The following is a 14874-nucleotide window of genomic DNA, read 5'->3' on the forward strand; positions in this document are numbered from 1 at the left end:
GTCTTTGTCTGACTTATTTCACTTAGCATAATACCCTCTAGGTCCATCCATGTTGTCACAAATGGTAAGATCATTTTTTATGGCCAAGTAATATCCCATATATATGTACATCACCTTCTTTATCCAATCATCTATTGATGGGCACTTAGGTTGCTTCTATATCTTGGCTATTGTAAATAGTACTGCGGTGAACATAGAGGTGCATATGTCTTTTCAAATTAGTGTTTTGGATTTGTTTGGATAATACCCAGAAGTGGAATTGCTGGGTCATAAAGTAGTTGTTTTTTTTTTTAAGATTTTATTGGGGAATTGGGGGAGAGGAACAGTGTTGGGGAATCGGGGGAAGGGGAACAGACAAGTTGCTGTCCTTTTGTTCTTCAGTCTAGTTGTGGCGGACGTTGCTTCACTGGCCCATGTTGGTATTATCATTGCACTCTTCCCGGATCAGGCAGATCGGTCGCCGGCCTCTGAACAGCCACTCACAGCGGCTCTTGGCAGCTCACACGGCTGCCTGCCGCTCATGCTGGCTGCCGGCCACACACAGTAGCTTATGGCAGCCCACTGCAGCAGGGGCTGCAGCCTACCCCATCGCCAGCAACTCACAGCAGCCCAGCTCCAGGTCGAGCTGCTGTTCACAATCTTAGCTGTAGAGGGCAGTGTCACTGGCCCTCATGTGGGTTCCGAACCGGGGCCCTGCTGCTCAGAGCTGGTGTCCCAAGCCAGCTCTTAACCAATGCGCCACTCGGCTGGCCCAAGGTAGTTCTATTTTTAATTTTTTAGGAACCTCCATACTGTTTTCCATAGTGGCTGCACCAATTTGCAATCCCACCAACAGTGCATGAGGGTTCCCTTTTCTCCACAACCTCTTCAACAATTGTTTTTTTATTTACTGATGATAGCCCTTCTGACAGGTGTGAGATAATATCTCATTGTGGTTTTTATTTGCATTTCTCTGATGATTAGTGATGTTGAGCACCTTTTCATATGTCTGTTGGCCATCTGTATGTCCTCTTTGGAGAAATGTCTATTCTATGTTAAACTTTTAAAGAAGCTGCCAAACTATTTTTCAAAGTGGCTGGACCATCTTACATTTCCACCAGCAATGTATGAAAATTTCTATTTCTCCATATTCTGGCCAACACTTAGTATTATCAATCTATTTGATTATAGGCATTCTAGTAGGTACATAGTAGTATCTCACTGTGGTTTTAATTTTCATTTCCTTAATGACTAGTGATGCTGATCATCTTTTGATATGGTTAGTCATTTGTGTATCTTTTTTAGAGAAGTATTTATTCATATGTTTTGCCTGTTTTTAAAATTGCCTATTAATATATTTTTTAAAGTCGGTTGATTTTCATCTTCTTATTGAGTTGTAAGAGTTTTTGTATATTTTGAATACAAGTCCTTTATATTTGCAAATGTTTTCTCCCAGTTTGTGGATTTTTTTTTCATCTTTTCAGTGGTGTTTTTCTAACTTTTTAATTGTGATATAGCCAGCTAACAGCTGGACTATTATCAGTTTTTCCTCTTATCAATCATGCTTTTGACATCATGTCTAATAAACCTTTGCCTAGCGCAAGGTCATAAAAATTTTCTTCTGTGTGTTCTGCCAGTTGTTTTATATTTTAGTTCTTACATTTAGCTCCCTGATCCATTTTGAGTTCATTTATGGTGTAAGGTAAGGGTCTAAGTTCTTTTGTGTGTGTGTGTGTGTGTGTGTGTGTGTGTGTGTGTGTGTGTACATGGATATCCAGTTGTTTTAACATCATTTGTTACAGACTATCCTTTTCCTCATTAACTTGCCTAGGCAACTTTGTTGAAAATTATAGGCATACCTTGTAGCTGTTGCAGGTTTAGTTCCAAACCACCACAGTAAAGTGAGTCATAATCTTTTTGCTGATGGAAGGTCTTCCTTTCAATTTGTAAAAAAAAGTGCAACATCTGTGAAGCCTGATAAAGCAAAGTGCAATAAAACAAGATATGCCTGTAATTGACTATAAAGGTAAGCATTTATTTCTAGACTCTGTTGGGGTCCGTTGATCTATATGTCTATTCTTATATAAATACCATATATAATCTTGATTATTGTAGCTTTATACTAAGTTTTAAAATAAGGTAGTATAAGTTCTCCAACTTAGTTCTTTTTTTTTTAATTTTTCAAAATTGTATTGGCCATTCTGTTCTTTTCCATTTCCATATAAATTTCAGGATCAGCTTGTCAATTTCTCCAGAATAGCCTGCTGGGATTTTGACAGGAATTATTGCATTTACTCCATAGATCGATTTGGGCAGAATTGCCATCTTCACAATATTGAGTCTTCTAATTCGTGAACATGTTATCACTCTATTTATTTAGAGTTTTAATTACTCTCAGCACTGTTTTGTAATTTTCAGTGTATTTCTTTTGTTAAATTTATCCCTATTCTTCTTGATGCTATTGTGAATGAAATTGTTTTATTTCATTTTACTTGTTAGTATATAGAAATAAAATCTACTTTTACATATTGATCTTATATCCTACAATCTTATGTAACCTTATTCTAATAGGTTTTGTGTAGATTCCTTAGGATTTTCTATGTACAAGATGATTTTCCCACAAATAAACATAGTTTTACTTCTTTCTTTGCAATCTACATGCCTTTATTTTCTTTTTCTGGCCTTATTGCACTGGTTAGAATTTCCAGTATAGTGTTAAATAGAATTGGGGTGAGTAGACATCCTTGCCTTAGTCCCAATCTTAGAGAGAAAGCATCTGTTGTTTCACAATTAAAAGTGATGTTAGCTGTTTCTCTGATCTTATGACATGTTCCTATCAAATTTTGAGTATTTCCTTTTTTACAGCATATTGCAGGCTCATGTGATGTTTTTCTTGCCCCAGCTGTTCCTTGGTTCCTTTTATTGACAAATGATATGTGGGAATCAGGGTCTGGGCATTAGGTGAGTAACAATCACTTTTTATCTTTTTACCTAATGTTTTCAGAAATCCCGAATGTCTAGTTATAAAAACTATAGGGAGACCCCGAAGCGAGGGTCTTCCCCTGGTATGTCCCATAGCACTTTTCTGTTCTGTTTTAGTGCTAAGTCATACCTGCACCTGAAGAATCTAGCTACTGGTAATGTAACAAATATCACACAAGTCCCTAAATGGCAAGACAGTTATGTCTTTTTATAAAGGAGTATTACTTGTACCAGCTGAAATCCTGTGGTAGAATTGTTGCCTGCTCCATGTGTTTCCCCCCTCCTCATGGAAGCTTGAGAAGAGGGCCGAGGGGAGAAGGTCAGATCATTTGGTGCCTATAATAATGAGTATGATAGTTACCATCCCTTGAATGTGAGTGTGGGCCACTCACTGTGCTTTATGTGACTTTTCTCATTTGATCTCACCTCTACCCAGTGGGAGTTGTGGTACTTCCTCTCTCGTCTTTTCCCAAACATTCCAGCTGTGTTGTTTCAGCATCCAGTGCATTCACTGTTCATCCGTGTTCTGCTTAACATGAATCACCCAGGGGTGGCACATGCTGGTGCCGCATGGCTGAGTAGTGGTAGTGCCCTGGAGACTCTAGGAAAACTTCGCACAAGTAATATGTAGTTGTTTATTTTTGAAAGATCAAACAATACAGATGCCTGTGAAGTAACCTGGGAACGTGACCCACTCCCCTCCACTGTCCAGTCTTTCACCGCATCCCTCTCCCCAAGATAACCACCCTAATAGTTTGGTGTATATTCTTCCAGACCTTTGTTTTTCCATAAACATAAAAAATGTCCTGAGAACTGTTTCAGAGGGACTTTTCTTCCCAAGAACTCTTTTCTCAGCTGCTTTGCCCTCAACTAACCTTTCTTTTCAGCTGGGCATATTCTGGTTTGGACTTTGACTGAGGAACTTAGCCAGAAACAGGCTTGTTTCTCTTCTAAACTTGAACTTCTGTACCCTCTGTTTGCTTCTTAAGTTCTCTTGTTCCCCAGGGATAATGTGTAGGAGCAAGAAAGGTGTACGATTAGTAGCTCTTTAAAATATGTTAGATTATTCAAAATTTTATTTTCCAGATGAGGTCAGTTTATTTCTTCCTAAAGTAAGTTCCTTGTAAGCTGTTGATTGGATGGTCAACTGATGGTGGATCCTTTGGACTTAGAGAGTATGTATGCATGCCTTTGCTTATCTTTAAGTAGTAGATAAATGTGGCTCCAAAAATATATGTAAATTGAATGAAAATAATGAGACTTGTGAATTCTTTTAACTTACATAATCACCAATTACTGTAAGTTTGGATTTACTTAAATTGGGTGTTTTTGAAACAAGGCTCCCATTAGTGGGCTTCTACATTCTCTTTCCTTTGATGTCTCATCCTAAGATATTTCCTGGGAGATGGGCAGCCCGTCTCTTGGATTTTAAACGCACAGGCACAGCAAGTTTGGATCATCACAGTTCACTTAGAAATTTGAGGGAAGCTGGGAGAAGGGTTCCCGAGGACACTACAGGGACAGGCGTTAGGATGTTGCAGAAAAGCTGCCTGCTGAGTGTATGCCGTCTGGAGGGCCTGGGTGCCAGGCATCATTTGCCCACCTGGACTTTGACTTTATGGCAGAAACCACTATTCTTAGTGTGTTAGATTTTAGAACTATTTTCTCACTCCTCTACTTCTCATATAATATTTTGGGCCTTCTAAAGCTTTTTAAAGTTTGTCATTGCATTTCTGTAGGGTGATGGGGTCATTTTCTGGCACTTCAGTGGCAATGCTGTTGAGGGCAGCATACAGGAAAAGGTGACCTGTGGCAGCAGTTAGGGGGTCTGGGACCCAGGCTGCCTGAATGTTCTGGCTAGGTCTCTGCTTTCCCATCACATGGGGTTTTTTGTTTTTGTTTTTGTTTTTTGTTTTTTGGATTTTTTTAATATATAATTGTAATATAGTATTTTTTTAAAGATTTTTATTGGGGAATTGGGGGATGGGAACAGCGTTGAGGAATTGGGGGAAGGGGCACAGACAAGTTGCTATCCTTTTTTGTTCTTCAGTCTAGTTGTGGAGGACGTTGCTTCACTGGCCCAAGTTGGCACCATCATTGTGCTCTTCCCGGGCGAGGCAGATCAGTTGCCGGCTTCTGGACAGCCGCTCACTGCGGCTGCTGGCCGCTCACGCTGGCTGCTGGCTACACACGGTAGCCCATGGCAACCCACAGCAGCAGGGGTTGCAGCCTACGAGGTCGCCAGCGACTCACTGCAGCCCAGCTCCAGGTTGAGCTGTTGTTCAGCATCTTAGCTGTGGAGGGCAGTGTCACTGGCCCTCATATGTGGGATCTGGTGTCCCAAGCCAGTTCTTCACCAACGCGCCACTCGGCCGGCCCTGGAGTTTTGATTTCATCAGGACTGGCTGTAAGCGGAAAGAAGGAAGTTGCTTTTAGCAACCCTCATTTCCTTGTCTACACCAGACACTACTTCTGAACCAAAAACAGTGATACCAGGTTGGAACATTTGTGTGTGACATTGTTATGAGTGATACTGCTTACTTCATGTTCTTGAAGCTACTCATTATGGATTATCTGACATGACAGATTTGCCTTTGCTTGGCAGTTCTGCCACCTTGGCCAACTCTGGATGTCTCTTACTAGCTGTGGAGCTATTTCCCAGAAAGAGAGTGACAGAAATATTGTCTCACCTGCTAGGCCCCTGTGTCTAGATGTGCTTCTCTGGGAAGACAGCTGGCCCTTTTCCAAGTTGCCATCCTACACTTCATGGGGACTATGAGAGGAAACCAGGAGTCGGAAATGGCCATTGCAGAGACACAGGAGATCTGGAATCCTGTTAGAAGAGAATCCACTTGATTCTGGCACCTGCCCAGCGGGCCCACTTCCCGTTCTGCCTGGAAGCAGACCACCTGCCTTGCCTCCTCCCTCTTCCTCATTTGCATTAGAAGTCAAGTCAGCTAGATGCCAGGACACTTGTGTTCAATATTCCTGGCACTAAGGAGTCATGCAGTGCACTGCAGTGAGGCAGGCATTACTGAGTGTGTGCAGAGGGCACCCAGGGCTACAAAGGAAAGTGGGATTGGCCGCGGTGCTGATGAGAAGGAAGCACACACTTCACCCACAGAGGAGCTCAGTGTAAACAGTGGAAGAGTATTTCCGACCTGGCTTTTGTCTGATACCAGAAGCTTAGGGATAATTGAGGGGATAGTGACTGTGTGTGTTTCATTTCTATTTAAGAGGCAGTGTGGAGTCAGACAAACTTGAGTTTTAATCTAGACACCATTCATTGTTGGTTGGTTAATTTAGAAGAGTTGCGTAGTTTTTCTCAGTCTCAGATTCATCATCAGAAATTGAATGTAAGGCTTCTGTGAAGATTAAACAAGATAATACAGGCAAAATACCTTGCACAACACCCAGCATTTGTTAGGTACCCAAACTAGCATTCCTCAGTGCTTGTGTATTTCCCCTTCATTCATTGTACTTTTTCCAGTTTATTCATTCAACATAATATTGAGCACTTACTGTGTACGAGACCCTATACTGGCAACATCAGCAGGAGGAAAACGTGCTTCTTGCTCCTAGTCAGATGAGTAGTCCATACTTAAAGCTCATTGTCATAGAAACAATGATGGTATGCACAGAGGTGAGGCATCTTGTTTGAACAGTGGAGTCCAGGAAGGCAACCTGGATAAGGTGATATTCAAGCTGGCTATTTTTAAGTCTGGTGAATGAGAAGGAAAGGGCTCCAGGGAGCGGCACTTGTAAAAACATGAAGGTCTGAGATAGCAGGATGCACATGAGATCCACAGATGGGGTATTTTTCAGGGAGCGCCAGCCCCAAATTTCGTTTCCTTAGCCCTTTTCTCCCATCACTTTGGTGTGTCTGGTGTGTTGTATTGGTGGGGAAAGATGTGGAATCCTGAAAGAGGACTGACTACATGACCTGGGACTGCGAACCTGTTGAGTATACACCACAAAAACTCATGTGTTGTATTCTAAAGTCACTGGCAGGATTTTACTCTTCCCTTTGTGTGTGCCTCTCTACCATAAGTGCCTAGAATGTAATTGTCCCCTGCACAGTATATTTCTGGAGTATGGACTTGGTGGGGGTCCTTTTTCTGCCGCCTGAATTTGAGGTTACTAGCATCAAAATCTAGTTGTAGCACTTATGCTGTTTTAGCCCACTATCATTTTTTTTTTTTAAGATTTTATTGGGGATTTTGGGGATGGAAACAGTGTTGGGGAATCGGGGTAGGGGAACAGACAAGTTGTTGTCCTTCTGTTCTTCAGTCTAGTTGTGGAGGACGTCGCTTCACTGGCCCATGTTGGTATTATCATTGCGCTCTTCCTGGCTGAGACAGATCGGTTGTTGGCCATTGGACGGCTGCTCACGGCGGCTCACGGCAGCCCACTGCAGCCTACGCAGTCGCCAGCGACTCACGGCAGCCCAGCTCCGGGTCGAGCTGTTGTTCACCATCTTAGCTGTAGAGGGCACAGTATCACTGGCCCATGTGGGATCCGAACCAGCGGCCCTGCTGCTCAGAGCTCGCGCTCCCAAGCCAACTTTTAACCAACGAGCCATTCTGATGACCCCCCACTATCATTTTGAATATCAGTGGTGATGAGTTCTGGGTTTTGTACTCTAAGTCAAAGAATCCACATAAGTCAGCCTTTGCAGGAAAAGGGTGACATTGTGTGGCTTCTGCAGGCTTTTGCTGATAGACAACACCAGCAGTTTCTGTAGCTGTAAACAGGAATCGTGCATCTCCCTTGGCCATTGCTGTCTTATCAAAATATAAGGTCCTCTTCCTGTTGAAGTTTGTTTGTTTATTTATTTATTTTTAAAGATTTTATTGGGGAATTGGGGGAGGGGAACAGACAAGTTGCTGTCCTTTTGTTCTTTAGTCTAGTTGTGGAGGACGTCGCTTCACTGGCCCATGTTGGTATTATCATTGTGCTCTTCCCTGCTGAGGCAGATTGGTCACCGGCCTCTGGATGGCCACTCACAGCAGCTCTTGGCAGCTCACACCGGCTGCTGGCTGCCAGCCACACACAGTTGCTCATGGCAGCCCACTGCAGCAGGGTCTGCAGCCTACACCGTCGCCGGTGACTCCCGGCAGCCCAGCTCCAGGTGGAGCTGTTGTTCACCATCTTAGCTGTAGAGGGCACAGCGTCACTGGCCCTCATGTGGGATCCAAACCGGGGCCCTGCTGCTCAGAGCTGGCGTCCCAAGCCAGATCTTAACCAATGCACCACTTGGCTGGCCCTCCTTGTTGAAGTTTATGTTTTAAGTGTAACTTGAACAAAAAAAATTCTCTGCTAATTCCTTCCTTCTAGCCACTCTGAAAACACTTGATGAGGAGGCCAGGATTCTATTCAGATGAGTGACATCCCAGATGAATGCCTTCTTATAGAAGTATCTTGTTTTTTCCCCCGGATGCTGTCATGAAAGTAGGCCCACCTTTCTCTGCAGTTGTGAAAACTGGAGACTATTTTGTACAGTTGATGTAGAAAGTAAGTGACCCTGCTGGACAGACTGTTTGGGACCCAGAACTACAGCTGGTTTAGAGATTTTGCTTTACAGGAAACGCTGAATGAGAAAACATAGGAGACAGGCTCTCCAACCCTGAGATCAGCCCAACTGAAGCCTGGGATCTGGAGTAAAGAAAACTGTCCCCTTCTTCTTTCCTCTTATTCTACTCCCTGAACTTTCCTGACTCACTGGGGCTACTGGAAATAAAGTCATTTTAAGTAAAAATAATGTTAATATTTACTTCCATTTTGTTCCTTCTATTTCCCACCAACACATGGGATGGAATTTAAGCCTATATAGTTAGCAAGTCTCTTGAAGAGATGGAATTACTTTCCCAGCTCCAGAGGTCAGGGGAGCTCTCTGCTCAGATCTGAACTTGTCCTACTTAACTGACAAGTAGACCACACCAGAGGCAGCTGAGAGTTGGTCAGAGAGCAGTAGATATAAAATATGTTTCTTGAATGATCTTTGACCTTTCAGAATTGGTTAGTGAGGAGGAAGATATTGGATGGTTTCTCTGTCACCCCCAGACTTGCCTTATCCTTAGCCACACCAGTGTTAGGTGAGGGAAGAAAGCCCCTCATGTAAAGTTGTGGAAGGTGAGACAACAAGATGTGTTTTTGTTTCATTTTTCGAGAGAGAGGAAAGAGCCCTCTGAGTGAGAGAGTGGCATCAGGTGAGTAGACTCACAGTGGTGGAGCCTTAAGTTCCCAGTCCTGATGTAGCCAGCTTTGATCGCATGAGGGCAGCAGGAAGACCACTGAAAACACCCTAAGAATCTAGTGTTCTTCCCCCAGGGCCCCAAATGATGACCAAGACTGGTCACCCAAGAAATACTGACATGGGACTGTGTTGTTTACCTGGGGACCACTGTAGCATTGTATTTGTCCTCCTGGGATTGTAACATTCCCATTTGTCTCTCTTCCCTTCAGGCTGATGGGATTGACTTCAAGGATGCAGCTGCTGCTACTGGAAGCGTGTGGCACCTTACCTAGGCTGGGCCATGAGGCCATGTGGCCATGATGTGGGTCCCTCATGGCCTCAGCAGGAACAGAGCACTACAGTATTGGCCTCCGCCAGGGAAACAACTTTAAGCAGACTGGTCCTGCAAGCCCAGCACCTGCCCCGCCACCTAAGAAACCCTCTGAGGGCAAAGTCTGGGCCCAGGCTCATCAGCAGGTGAAGCCGATCTGGAAGCTGGAGAAGAAGCCCGTGGGGACACTTTCAGCAAAGCTGGGCCCAGGCTTCTTCGGCGTCCCACCTCAACCAGCATATTTCTTTTGCCCTGGCACTTTATGTAGCTCTGGGACCACAGCTGTCATTGCAGGCCACAGCAGCTCCTGTTACCTGCAGTCTTTCCCAGACCTGTTCAGCAGTACCCTGCTGTACCGCCGCTCCAACTGTAGGCACAAAACATACCAGCAACTGGAGTCTTTCTGCCTGCGTTCAGGCCCGTCAGAAAAAAGATCTTTTTCTCTCCTTCAAAAGAGCCTCCCTGTCGGACTCACTGCCAATAAGACCACGTCTTCCACGGTTTTCCCCATGGCCCAGCCCACGGCATCCTCATCCACAGATCCGTACTTCTCACTGGGAGCAGCCGGGGAAAACCCTTCAGGGAAGAGCCTGGCCTCTGCCATCTCAGGGAAGATCCCATCTCCACTCTCTCCTTCTTCCTCCTACAAGCCCACACTAAATAACAACTCTTTCATGCGGCCAAATAGCACTAAAGTGCCTTTGCCACAGGCCACAGAGGGCCTGAAGCCACTGTCCTCACCCAGGATCCAACTTGTCTCCTGGCATCATCCAGGGGGCACTGGAGACTGTGCACTCCAGCCCATTGAACACAAGGTACCCAAGGGCCATGGCACCGTCCTAGAGGATGCCCTTGCCCGTAGCACCCTGTCTACCCCTAGCTCCCTAGACACTTCCGCTACCAGTGTTGCCTCTCCCCAGTACAACCAGAGCAACTTAGCCATGAGGGCAAAGCCACATCCCTTTGACCTGGATGGCGACTCCACTTCCCAGGCTCTGTCCAGGGAGGTTCGGTTCACTGAGGCCGTGAGGAAGTTGACTGCACGAGGCTTTGAGAAGCCAAGGCAAGGCTACCAGTTTGATCAGTCTTGTTTCATGAACCCCAGCTTGCAGTGGGATCTTCTCCACAGGAACAGGCGGTGGAAACCTCCCATGGTAGAGCAGCAGTTCCCGCAGGAGGATGCTGGAGCAGACAGTAGGATCCTCCCTGGAGCTTCGGACACCTTGGAGTTGGATAGCACAGTCTTCTGCACCAAACGCATCAGCATTCACCTCCTTGCCTCACATGCCAATGGGCTCAGCCACAGCCCTGCCTGTGGATCTACGATCGACCCCCCACCACTTGGAAAAGACAAAACTCCAGCTCTGCCTTCTTCCCCTCAGCCCTGTGGCTTAGCTGACGTGGCCATCCGCCTCTCTTCCATCCATCTGGGCCAGCTTGGGAAGGAGGGACCTAAAGAAGCCAGGGAGCTGGACTCATCTGCTAGGGATATTGGGTAAGTTGGGGAAAGTTTTTGGTTCCTTTAGAGCTGTAGAATATGTACACCATGATTTGGTGACACTGACCCTGTGTCTCTAAAGGTTGGTTTCATTTTTTTAGCTGCCCTAGAATTTTGGTTTTCACTTTAGGGCAAACGAAGGTCAACAAACTACAGCTTGCAGGCCAAATCGCACCCATTGCCTGCTTTTGTAAATAAAGTTATTGAAATGCAGCCTTGCCCATTCATCTGTTACTGCCTGTGGCTTCTTTCTTGTTACAGTGGTAGGGGTGAGTAGTTATGACAAACTGAATGGTCCACAATACTGAAAATACTTAATACCTGCTCCTTTAGAGGAAGAGTTTACTGACCCCTGCTTTAGATTATGACCAGGTAGAAATAAGAATTCCAAAAACACCACCTGTTGTGGCCTATGACTTTTCTACTTAATTCCAAACCAAATCAGATTCTCAGTCACTCCTGGTATGACAACTGTTTTAGAGTTTGGGCATACATATGCTTGGCTTCCTCTCTTGTCTCCTTGTTACTTCTCTTGAACCTTGGCTCACCTCGGCCTTGGCCAGAGAGAGGTCTAGGGTCTTTTGAAGTCAATTACCCAACAGCCATTGATGGTGTTCTGAATGTAGAATTTTGTACTCATATGCTCTGAGGGACTCCAGAGAAGATAGAAGACATAGTGCCTCTCTACAGTATAGGGAGTGTAGGATTGAGTAATTCTGGCTCGACCTAAGCTCTGAGGGCAAGAGAAATGAATTGTGAGATCTAGGTAAGAGACAGCAGATGGGTGACTGGGGAAGAGACAAACATTGGGAGATGAGGAAGGAATGAGACTCTAACTGTGACCTCCATTATGGAATTGGTTGGGCTGGGGCATTATTCTTTCTTATAGCTCAGCTACTGACCTCCAGCTAGACCAGACTGAAGCTGAAGATCTAGAAGAAGAGCTAGTAGATGGTTTGGAAGACTGCTGCAGCCATGATGAGAATGAGGAGGAGGAAGGTAAGTAGGGGACCCTCTTACCTCCAGCTGGGAATTGGTCACCACCCACTGGGGAAGGGGGCTAACAATTGTGGACCAGGTCCTTGACCCACTTTATTATTTACATTACTCATTTGCCTTGGAGGTCCAAGGGTGGTGGGTAGTGACTTTTGGGGGACTTTGTTCTCTAGCCCTTCTGTCGCATCAGCTTTGTCTTCTCCCTGTTGCTGTCTAGCCCAGGGAAGGCAGTGCAAGGCAGCAGGGTGGTACTTGTGGCTCTCCAAGAAGGCTGAGCCAAGATGTCCAAGGAAGAGCTGCCTAGGCTTAGTGAGTTTGTGTAGCAGCAGGCCTCTCCCATTCAGAACTTCTCTGCTTTCCCCCTAGGAGACGCAGAGTGCTCCTCATTCAATGCCGTCTCCCCCAGCGAGTCGATAGCAGTCATCTCTCGGTGAGTGTTGTCTGTGTAGATCGTAGGTAGATGCTCATTTTCTGTTGAAGATTATAAACAGATTAATCACCTAAATCGTTAATGACCCTATTAACCCTAACTAATTTTTACCAGATTTTTATTTCTGGAACTTTAGTTTTCAAACAAGGAGGCATGGAAAGGACCAGAAACATATTTTATCAGTTGGGCTGAAAAAGAGTACCATGTTTCTTAGGCTGCAATTTGGTCTTTAGGCTCCAAGAAATTGTTCAAGTAAAAAGCAAATAATTTCAAGGAGTCGTAGAAAATTAATAACCAATTAATTACGAAGCATAATGTTTGAGGTAAATTAGTAGGCCACCCACACGAGGGTAATTGCCACCTTGCATTATAAATGTGTTCCACTGTCAGAAACAGCTCTGGGATAGATATACCGTTAACTGGAGCTTTTGGAAATTGGAAATGCTCTTTTGCTCCATTCTGAGGTTAGTTTTATATTGGGAAATAAAACTGGCATTAACCGTAGTAATAAGAATTTGAATGAAAAATTTTCTAGCTTTAAAATACATTATTTTACTGACTGCCCTTGGTGAATCTGAGTGATATCTATCTCTAACTATGGAACCAAAACATCAGTCTCTCAGAGTAGGCCCCTCTTTTGTGATGCAGTTAGTTGTAGGATGCTGAGGTGGAGAATTGGGGGAGAGGAAGGAATGCCCGACTATGAGGAAATTACTGTAAATGAGGACACGTTATTGTGCTCAAGTTGTAGAACTGGCTAAAGGATCGTATACACTACCTTTCTGGGTAGAAAGTTAACGTTCTTCAACATAGCCTTCCTTGTTCCCCTCACCACTTCCAACCTGGCTTCAATGTGAGAGTCTGTCATCAATTATATTGTTTTATTAAATGTTAAAAAGAACCTCCCAAAGTACTAAACATTAAAGTTTTTTTCTTTCTAAAAATAACTTCTACTGAAAACATAGAAGAAACAAAATATAAATATAAAAAATGGGTATTTTGTTTTTGTAGTTTATTTTTACTTAAAAATTTCTATTCTAATTTTAATTCAAATCCAGCCATATATGTCAAGGCTTGCCTAACATGTGGAGCACTCAGACTCAGACGCTTTTCTTTGTGTCAGCGGTGCCTTAGACGAAGTTAAGAGGAAAAGGAGCTTTCCATGCCTTGGTTATTATGGACAAAGCAAGCTACATCTCTGTGAATGTGATGGTGGCAGCAGCTGTACCAATTTTAGAGCCCCAGCAAGGTGGAGAGAGCTGTTGGGCAAGTGGACAGACAGAATTGGGACTTTCTATAAAGGTGGATAGAAATCCTGTCATAGGTACCCTGAGTCTGGTGCATAAATTCTGTTACTTTAAGCCTAACCCATCCTCCTTTCAGAAAAGCAAAGCTATTTCTGGTTGTATGTATTGGATGTTGACTAAGCACCGCCACTCTTCGTCAGAGAAAGATAGTTAGCATGTAATTGACTTGGAGTCCCACCTATTCCATGCGTAAAGGGGATCTGGGTTTGTTTTCAGGCCTACTTCGAGATAGCTGCATAGCCCTTTATGTAACCTTTCTGATTTATAAGATAAAATTCACAAAAGGTGTTTGTTAATAATTTGTTCATTAATTAACTCTTACAAAAGGCATAGACCTTCTAATCCATGTGAGGCTTAAAACATGGGTTTTCAAGCACATGGAGGTTGAGGAATTCCAAACCACTTTGCATTTTAAGGATGACTAAAGTCAGAAATTCTTTTGGATTGGTAAAATCTTATTTTTTCCAATTATGAAAGATTTATATATTAAAGACAATTCAGCAATTACAGAGAGATCATTGAAAACACTGCCTCTGTTTCTCTACCCAGCAATAGTTTATCGTATTTCCAGTTCTATGTTCTTTTTCTAAGAATATGTAATTTTAGAGATGAAGGTCACCAAGTCTAGCCTCTTATTTTCAGATGTAAAAATTGAGGTCCAGAAAATTTAAGTTCATCATTTTCAGCACTGCTAGACCAGAAGCCAAGCCTCTTGATAAAAGTCCAGTGCTCTTGAGAGGCAGCTAACAAAGATTTTCTTCTTTCAATTATTAAGCTTCTGATTTGGGGACAATTGTAGAGTCACATGCAATTGTAAGAGAAATTCCCCCAAACACATTACTCAGTTTCCCCCCATGGTAGCATCTTGCAAAACTACAGTATATTATGGTACAACCAAAATATTAACATTAGTTAAGATATAAACATTTCCATCTCTGCAAGCATTCCTGGTGTTGCCCTAATAGTCACACCTACTTCACTCCTATTCCCATCCCCTCTTAACTCCTGGCAACCACTAATTTGTTCTATACTTTCGTCCTTTCAAGAATGTTATACAAATGGAATGATAACCATATGTAACCCTTTGGGGTTAGCTTTTTTTTACTCAGCATTTTC

General features: G+C 43.7%; 1 protein-coding gene across 4 annotated transcripts in view; it reads left to right on the top strand.

Annotated features, from left to right (window-relative positions):
• TTLL4 (tubulin tyrosine ligase like 4) overlaps positions 1–14874 on the top strand; it is a 39942-nt gene that overhangs the window by 11833 nt on the left and 13235 nt on the right. For 2 of the 4 annotated variants that reach the window (XM_019638305.1, XM_019638308.1), the window contains exons 2-4: positions 9427–11022; positions 11915–12024; positions 12388–12451. In XM_019638305.1, the coding sequence (XP_019493850.1) occupies positions 9530–11022; positions 11915–12024; positions 12388–12451 (1667 nt within the window). In that variant the 5' untranslated portion in view covers positions 9427–9529. Of the gene's footprint in view, positions 1–2882; positions 2941–8232; positions 8476–9426; positions 11023–11914; positions 12025–12387; positions 12452–14874 lie in introns of those variants that run through there. The other 2 variants (XM_019638307.1, XM_019638306.1) reach the window with 2 other exon arrangements.

This window comes from Hipposideros armiger, unplaced genomic scaffold (assembly GCF_001890085.2).
Source record: "Hipposideros armiger isolate ML-2016 unplaced genomic scaffold, ASM189008v1 scaffold_38, whole genome shotgun sequence".
Classification (NCBI taxonomy): domain Eukaryota; kingdom Metazoa; phylum Chordata; class Mammalia; order Chiroptera; family Hipposideridae; genus Hipposideros; species Hipposideros armiger.